The sequence below is a fragment of the Equus asinus genome, unplaced genomic scaffold, assembly GCF_041296235.1.
Source record: "Equus asinus isolate D_3611 breed Donkey unplaced genomic scaffold, EquAss-T2T_v2 contig_800, whole genome shotgun sequence".
In the NCBI taxonomy this organism is placed as follows: domain Eukaryota; kingdom Metazoa; phylum Chordata; class Mammalia; order Perissodactyla; family Equidae; genus Equus; species Equus asinus.
In genome coordinates this window covers 1,262,274-1,271,029 of record NW_027225517.1, presented here as the reverse complement: position 1 = coordinate 1,271,029, position 8,756 = coordinate 1,262,274, and the positions used below count along the sequence as shown (strand labels likewise).

The following is an 8,756-nucleotide window of genomic DNA, read 5'->3' as shown; positions in this document are numbered from 1 at the left end:
TGTCCACTTGGTGTCAGGATTCCTGCTCAGGAACGTGTCGAGGGCTTCTCTGGGTCTGAGGAGGTGGGCTTGGAGTCCCTTCTTCCTCCGCTGTGCGTGTGCCCAGGTGCAGGGGTGGAGGGAGGGTGGCGTCTGAGTTACGGCGTCTGTGCGGTCTTGGGCTGGTGGCTCGACCCCCCACGGAGGTCCCTTAGAGCCTCCGGCTGGGGTTGCCTATGTGAGGACTGGGGTGGCTTGCTGGGAGTCTTTCCTTAAAAGATCTCTTTTCCCCCCTTATTTTCTAGGAGTTTGCAGCACTCAGTAAAGACCTCAGTACGTGCAGGGAACAGCTCCTTGAAAGGGAGGAAGAAATTGCCGAACTGAAGGCAGAGAGAAACAACACCAGGGTCAGTAGGTGCCGGAACTTGAGCCTCTGGGCCACTATCAGTCGCTCTGGCTGGCTTTAAACGCGAAAGACGTCCACTCTACCTGGTTTCAAACACATTTTCGACATTTTCCCACGACTTAACTGTGATCGATTAGTTCAGCGTTCTCATGCTTTTCTTGAAATTCATAGTTAAGAATTAGTATTTTGATCCATTTGAGGAGGAATTTCTCTAACTTTCTACTGGATTGAAGTCATTCACACTGGTTCAGCATGAGATGGAAAGGATTGATTTGCCCCGAATCCCAATGTGCAATTGAAGGTGTTGTTTAAACTTGCGTCTGTGTTGGCCTTTTCTCCCAGCTGCTGTTGGAGCACTTGGAGTACCTCGTCTCCAGGCACGAGCAGTCCCTGAGGATGACGGTGGTGAAGAGGCAGGCGCAGTCCCCCGCCGGCGTGTCCAGTGAGGTGGAAGTGCTGAAGGCGCTGAAATTGTTGTTCGAGCACCACAAAGCTCTGGATGAGAAGGTACCGGCGGCCCCGGGGCCAGCCTTGGGCTGCGCGCTGTGCGCCCGGCGGGCGTTGTGCGTGTGCAGCTTCAGTTTACTCTTAGTAGCTTCTGGAATTCTTGTCAACAAAGTTCTTCTGTAAGAAGACAGTTCTATATGGTTAAAAAGTATTAGTTGGCAGAAATGTTTTAGATTTTTGTTTGTTGTTTTTTCCTTTTTCTCCCCAAAGCCCCCGGTACACAGTTGTGTATTCTTCGTTGTGGGTCCTTCTAGTTGTGGCATGTGGGACGCTGCCTCAGCGTGGTCTGATGAGCAGTGCCGTGTCCGCGCCCAGGATTCGAACCGACGAAACACTGGGCCGCCTGCAGCGGAGCGCGCGAACTTAACCACTCGGCCACGGGGCCAGCCCCTGACATAAATGTTTTAAAATTTATTATATCCTGTTTATAGATTTGCTGTTAAGAATTGGGTAGTGTAATTTATTTAGGGAGAAGATTTTTCTCAAACTTAAAATTTAAAGCTGTTAATAGCAAGTTTCCATGACGGTAACATCAATGAGAGACGTTCCAGGTGTTCTGTGTTATATTCTGCTAGTGATAGGGTCACTGTACGCGAAGGCTTGGAGAAGTGTGCACCCATACACTCCACCCCTGCTGTTTTCAGGTGAGAGAGCGGTTACGAGTAGCACTTGAAAGATGTAGTTTGTTGGAAGAAGAATTAGGAGCCACACACGAGGAGGTAAGCTTGCTAAATCATTGTGTGCTTGGAATTGAGGGGTGTTAATTTTTACTTCTTAATTTTGAAAAAAGTATGATGCCTTAGTGGTGGATATCGCATGTTCTTTATCTTTCTGAATCTGGGTCATTTGAATGACTCGTAAACTAGACTTTTATTTCCAAGTTGCAAAAGTCTCTTAAGTACCCGGTTGGCCAGAGATGGTTCCCCTCAGGGTGGGTGACACCACCATGTGTTTTCTTTTTGTGTTATGGTTACAGTTTATAGTTATGTTTTTCCAAAAGAAGTTTGCTATCTTTACTTATTTCTTTGCTCTTATCCAATTTTTTTTGGTTTTAGCTAATGATTCTTAAGGAACAGAATAATCAGAAAAAAACACTCAAAGATGGGGTGCTTGACGTAAACCGCAAACAAGAAAATACACGGAGCACTAATGGAAAGGCAAGTCCGTGGGCTTTCTCTTTGTCGTCTCCTAGTTCCATCTGCCCGCAGTGTGCGTGCGGCACTGTTTGACAACTGTTGTCGAGCCCCGCTTCGAGCTTGAGTGTCGTGAGCGCTGTGCCGTCCAGCAGGTCTCGTAAATCAGCTTTGGTTTTACCTTCCTCCTGGAAGTCCTTTACTTCCTAGCTCACCAAACAAGCCTATTTAAGGATTTTTTCCCCCAGCAGCGATCTTCCAATGGTTCCTTAAGCCACGAGGAGGACCTTGCTAAAGTCATCAAGCTCCAGGAAGTCATAGATAAGCAGTCGAGAGAGCAGAGCCAGATGAAGGAGCGTCTGGCCGCCCTTTCCAGTCACGTCACGGAGCTGGAGGAAGACCTGGACACCGCTAGGAAAGCTCTCATCAAATCTGAGGAAATGAACACCAAGTTGCAGCGGGACGTCCGCGAAGTGAGTGGTGGTGGAGACGGCGCTGCCCTGGAGTCCCGGGGCTGGGCGGTTTGGGTTTGATCCTCGCTCATCTTGTCCCTCACACTCCCAGCACCCTCCAGCCTTTGGGTTACTGTATAAGTGACGGCCAAACAGAACAGCACTGTGAGGCTGTGGTAGGCGCCTCCCCATCTCTGTGGTGAGGCCTCCTTTCCCTGAGGTCTTCAGAGCTGGAGGACCCCCGGTCCAGCTGGTCTGTTAGCCTGCTGGCCGCGGCTCCCCGCCGTGCTGCGGTGTGGCTGTAGTGCCCTGGTCTGTGGGTCCCTCAACGTCCACGGCTTCCAGGCTGTCTGAATTTATTCTTCGTTATGCTCAGGTTTCCTTCTTGCTTAAGGGGAATGTTGGTATCGGTTGTCTGCTTGTTCCCTGAAAGTGATGTGAGCGTGATCTGCTGACCGTTAAGGGCGCGTTCCTGGCAGTCTTCCGGCGCTCTGACCTTCTGCTCTGCGAAGGGATGGGTGACGGTATTGAATGTCAGAGGTCGTACCACAGCGAGAGTCGAATTGGCTCACACTGTGCCGTGAGGAGCGTGCTGGAACAATATGCAGAAATAGACTCGTTTCCGGCACATGTTTCTGCACGTAGAATTATTTACGAGAATCTGTCTAACCATCGTTATAAGAGCAAATGAGGGCTGGATACTTTCTCTGGTGCTTCCTCCTGTCACTGCAGCCCGTCCTTTGTAAACAAACAGAACACACGCGCGCGCACCCCTGCGAGACCATCTCAGAGAGCCTGTCGGGAAGACCCTTCAGACCTTTTCACGTGGGTGCGGAGCAGCCGCACTGCCCCTTCAGCAACTCGGTGCGAGCAGTTTTCTGTAGGAATTCAAAACAAAGAAAAAGACTGCATTTATTACAGAACTTGTTTAGTTATATTGTTCTTTGGCAGCAGGAGGAGATTATTTATGTGGCGGAGTTTAATATGCAGAGGATTTCGAACTTCTTTAAGACCCGTCACTTTGAATATTAAGACGTGGCTAACATGAGTTCCTTAGTAAACAAAGAGGGACCTGAAATGGACTTTTAGGTTGGGGGACAGGAATGGCGCTATCAGAAAGTTCTGGTCCTGGTTTCAGTGTTCGATACTGTGTAGTAGAATTTTGCTGCTGAATGAGGCATCAGAAGGTTGCATCCAATTAAATTGAACTTTGACTTCTGTTCCCATTTGTTAATGTTATTGCTTTAATTTTGTGGTAATTGCATGAGGTTTCATCCAACTTCTAGCCAAGAAAATGAGACTAGTGTCTCAGCATTGTGTCCTTGAGGGGCTTCGCCCCGTCCTGCAGGAGCGCACTTGCATTGTGAGGCACACAGAGGTCGTGTCTTCATTGTCAAGACCTTCACCTCCTGGGATTCTTGCAAGATTGGGCTATTTTATTATCCATCTTTCTGGGTAATCTTATGTAGAAAAGGATAAGCTTCGTAAACTGAGTGGCCAAACATAGTAGGTGAATATTTATGAATATTTATGATATTTGAGATAGGTACATTGCCATTCACCTTGAAGGAAACTGGCATCTCTATCAACTTAATTCTGAGGACACTAATTTTATATTTGATTTCAAAATTAGAGTTTAGTCCAGTTTTTTCTCTCTTTAGCATTCACCTTTTTTCCGTCTGAAACACCTAATGTAGGCCATGGCCCAAAAGGAAGACATGGAAGAGAGAATCACTGCTCTGGAGAAGCGCTACCTCGCGGCGCAGCGGGAGGCCACCTCTGTGCACGACCTCAACGACAAACTCGGAAACGAAATCGCGCACAAAGACTCCGTGCATCGCCAGGTAGGGGATCTTACAGAGCTCTGTCTGGCTTTCACTGAATAATTACTAAGGCAGTTAAAGGCCTTTTTCCTGTGACTTCCATGTTGGAAACCAAGGCCCAATGTAAAGTTTTTGTAATCTTAGACTACTGTGTTCAAAAGGGTGAATGACTTCAACTGGCCAGTTTTAATTACTTAGGATTTGATTTAACCATTTTATGGAACTGCACTCCTTGCTTCTTTCTCCTGTTTTGTTTTGTTTTAAGTGAATGTTAATCTGTTGCTTGTTAGCGTTTTTACCAAAGGAGCAGAGTGGCAGAGAGCTGCAAGGCAGTGGCTGCTTGTTAACAGCTGGGTCAGTGTAATACATGGCGCGTTTAGAAATGCAGCCTGCAGGGAGAGTCTGCCCCTCCTGCGGTTTGCTGAGCCACGCTTGCTCCTGTTTCTCTGTAGCCCCAGAGAATCGAGTTAACCAGGAAACCCCAATTCAGCTTCTTGAAAATAAAGTGAGTTCATCTGGTGTATCATAAATTGTATCATTAAACCCAAAATAAAAATAAAACATAAAATACTAGGAAGCCATTAACAATTTTATTGTGGAATACTGTTTGAGAGCTTGGGAGTTGTCCACAGGGATGACTTTAAAGGGCAGACCACAAAATACTGTGGACAGTGTGATGCGTTTTCCAAAGGTTTTCAAGCGTAATATATTGTCTGTATGTCTACGGAGATACGTGCACACAGGAGGAGGAGAAAGCTGCTTAGGAGCAAATGTCCGCCTCTCAGGAACCTCAACTTACAGATGATTTTTAAAATTTTCTTTTTTTAAGAAGTTCTTGTCTAAATTTCCTACATTGAAGTTTTTTTTTAGAGTAGGAGGACTTTTTAAAAGAACAATGATACATTTACAAAAATAGCTTGACTAGCTTTTCCTTAGGCCGACTCTTCGAAGGTCTCTGTTTCAAAGGAGAAGGCCATCTTTTGGCTTACCTGCCCCTGGCAGTTGGCTGGAAGTAGTGTTACCTTCAAATCATGGGTCTGGTTATTTTTTAAAAAGGGTTAATAATGACTCTTCTTCCTTAACTTGTCAATAAGAATGAGCAAGCTTCTACAGAAAATGGGTTTTCTTTCATGTATAGGAACTTTGTTTTTTGTTTTGTTTTTTTTTTAAGAAAAAAGACTTCTTCAAAGATATTTAGGTAAAGCAACTACTTTGGCAGAGGGGCTTTGCACATTGAAATCAAGCCCAAACAGTGGAAGACGAGGTTCACTCTGAAGTGCCTGCCAGCACAGTGCTGCTTCTGTCAGAGCTGGTTTAGGAGATGTCTGCGTTTAGAGTTTTCCTCAGTTTGTCAATATGGAGATGGCCAGAAGATTTGGTCCATTTTGATGCTCTGCTCTCGTTTCGTAGACTGAGGATAAGAACCGCCGGTTACAAGAGCGCCTGGAGTTGGCGGAGCAGAAGCTGCAGCAGACCTTGCGGAAAGCGGAGACGCTCCCCGAGGTGGAAGCGGAGCTGGCCCAGAGGGTGGCCGCGCTCTCCAAGGTGCCGCCTTGGGTTCCCTTCTGGGGCCAATGTCGGGATTTTGATCTTGAGATGATTTCCCTGTGTGCCTTGTTTACCTTTTGTTCTTATGTCGGTGCACCTCCGCCCGCGAAAGAGCTCAGATTGGTTCTTAGTCTTGCGTTGTCTGAGATTGAACCGCTTTTTAAATGTCCAGTGTGAGCCTCCTCTTTTGTTATCCCTGAACTAATTTCTCTCCAGTTTTGTCAGGTGTGTGCTGTTCATCCCCAGGCTGCTTGATCTAAGAGTCACTGCTGCTTAGAGTTAGTCAGCAACTCAAAGTGTAGGATGGAAGCTTTGTGTAGAAGGATAGACTTGGTCCCAGAAATAGGAAAACACCATTCTCATTTGTTTTACTTTTTCTTTTTTTTTTGCTAAGCAAGAGTCACCCTGAGCTAACGTCTGTTGCCAGTCTTCCCCTTTTTTGTATGTGAGCTGCTGTCACAGCATGGCCACTGGCAGATGAGTGGTATAGGTTTGCTCCTTGGAATTGAACTCGGGCTGCCAAAGCGGAGCACACCGAACTTAACCACCAGGCCAGCAGGGCTAGCCCTGCCATTTTCTTTTAAAGACAATGAAAATAAATTTGTAATAAACAAATTTTTAAGCAATTTATTCATTCATCTGTTCAACAAATGTTGACTAGGCGTATGCAAGACACGTGCCCTGCCCTCTCTATCCACAGGTGACTAGGCACCTTCAGAATGATGTTGTAGGTACTAGAAGCAGGTGGCCCGTATGGGAGGAGGAAGCACGTGATGACAGAGAGCCCAGCCTCCCTGGGCCTAGGGAAGGCTTAGCCTCCAGTGCCCGTGGGAGTCAGCCAGGCAGAGAAGCGGCCCCGGGCCAGGGGGCCTCCTGGCAGAGGCCTGTGTGGGCGCCTCCGTCAGTGGTTTCATGTCGCCTGGTTCGAGCTTAGTGAGCTGCTGGGGAGGGCACCCGTGGGAAAAGGGCAGGACAGGCACAGGCTGCTGCTGGTGAAAACTCGCCTTGGGTGGGTCAGATGCTGTCGAGTGCCCACAGGCTTCCCTCAGAGCAAGTTCATTGCTAACAGCTGTCGCAGAACCGCTTCTCTTCCTTCGTGATCTGCGTTTAAAGTGTCGGTTTCTTCTCTCCCCTGTCATCTCTCCTGTCCCTGGTTGGCCTTATAGTCTGACCCTTTGTCTTCTGGAATGTCTGCTGCTAAGGAAGCTAAACTGTTCGAACTTACTTCCCAGCTCAGGAAGGTAGAACGTGTGCATTGCTCTCACTCGCGCTTGCTGCTTCCTGCTTTCCCCGCTGACTAACCAAACGCGATGTGAGGGTGGGGAGCATACGATCCACTGAAATTGGGCACAGGGTCGGGGAAACACATTTCTCTCACCACATTTGTCACCAACACCAGTCCTGCCTCAGCGTCACCAACGTGAGAGGATTAACCGCTTCCCAGATGAGCACGTGAAGCCACGTAGGCTGTGTCGGGAGATGTAAGGAGACGCTTTCCGTCTCACGTGGTTGACAGTGGTGCACGCAGAGCATGTTCCGCTGGCTGCCGCCGCAGTGGCGTACAACATGCTGCCAGTGAAGCGGAGACACTGGTTGAACTTACACTGTGTTTGCTGACAGGCCGAGGAGAGACACGGCAACATTGAGGAGAGGCTGCGCCAGATGGAGGCACAGTTGGAGGAAAAGAATCAAGAGCTGCAGCGGGTACGTGTCCAGGCACAAGGCCGAGCGCCGAGCCCGGTGCGGGGGGATGTGCTCAGGCAGAGGAAAGCAACACCTCGTGATTCCACTTGTCCCGACGCGGACACTGGTCCCTTCTCCATCCTGTCATGTGTGTTTCGTTTGTGGCCTCATGTACGAGTCGTCTGCTGACAGGTGCATCCACCCCGGGGACAGTCATGCCAGCACTGCAGCAGGGGAAGAGCTTGGTGCCCGTAGGCCCTGCAGGGACGTGGGTCCCCAGCCCGAGGAGGCCACTTGCTTCTCTGACCAGCTCGTCAGGGGACCTGCTCCAGGCGCCCCTGAAACCTGAGGTGCTGGCCTGGGGTCCCCATGAAACTTAGAGTGAGGCGTGTTGTCCTAGATGACAGGTCCACTTGCTTAGGATATGGCACTGAAAGCCCAAATTCAGGTCACGGGCCTGACTGTCTCCCAAAGTACCAAAGTATGACTGCAGACACACAGGTGTGTGCAGAGGTGGGTATTGGCGAGGAAGAGGAGACCGTGACTGAGCTGTGAGCTGTGAAGAGAGTGTGCAGTGGAGGCTCGTGTCAGTTGAATCCTGAGAGAGTTTTCCCTGAGGAGTTGGTCAGGTGTCAGTGTGGAGCATCCAGGCAATGGAGCGAGTGGCCGTCCTGCATCCGGCTGGCACCCAACCTTACGACACCAATTCAAGGCCGTCAGATTTTATTTTCACCAGAAGCCCGTATTCTTGGGCGTGGACCGCAGACTTTCAAACATTCTGACTCCCTTCAGAAGATTGTGTCTTAGTCCTCTGCCTGCCCCCCATACGCACACGCGTAGCTCTTAGGCAGAGATTTTTATCCGTTTGGGGATGCACTTCCTTACTTTCAGAACTGTTGATAGAATTTGGAAGGACCAGTGTTGAGATAGGGGTGCCATTAATAAGTAAGGCAATTCCAAGTAAACGTTTAAGTTGCTTTGCTTTAAAAATATTTGAACACCGGTGCCTTATTGTGTGGTGTGCTGGGTCTCTCCAGATGGTGGTAGCTGCTGTGTGTTGGGCATGATTCTGAGAGCCTTCTGTTTGATTTGACCGTGACCCATGAGAAAAGGGAGATGCTGGCACCCGTGGTGGTCAGCTGAGGACGCTGAAGCACGGAGGGCTTGACTGTGTTGGCGATTGCCTGTGGGCTGCTCCTCCAGGCAGCGTGGCTTGAGCGCAGGT

At 48.9% G+C, this 8,756-nt stretch overlaps 1 protein-coding gene across 13 annotated transcripts in view; it reads left to right on the top strand.

Moving 5' to 3' along the window:
- The window catches only part of LOC123275616 (liprin-alpha-1-like), a 113,044-nt gene that overhangs the window by 52,813 nt on the left and 51,475 nt on the right, over positions 1–8,756 (top strand). For 9 of the 13 annotated variants that reach the window (XR_011501280.1, XM_070503759.1, XM_070503755.1 and 6 more), the window contains 8 exons: positions 285–386; positions 728–892; positions 1,537–1,611; positions 1,948–2,049; positions 2,274–2,498; positions 4,175–4,321; positions 5,711–5,845; positions 7,469–7,552. Coding sequence is in view for 12 of the 13 variants with exons in the window: in XM_070503759.1 (XP_070359860.1) it covers positions 285–386; positions 728–892; positions 1,537–1,611; positions 1,948–2,049; positions 2,274–2,498; positions 4,175–4,321; positions 5,711–5,845; positions 7,469–7,552 (1,035 nt within the window). In the remaining variant the exon portion in view is untranslated. The remainder of the gene's footprint in view (positions 1–284; positions 387–727; positions 893–1,536; positions 1,612–1,947; positions 2,050–2,273; positions 2,499–4,174; positions 4,322–5,710; positions 5,846–7,468; positions 7,553–8,756) is intronic. The other 4 variants (XM_070503761.1, XM_070503760.1, XM_070503763.1 and 1 more) reach the window with 1 other exon arrangement.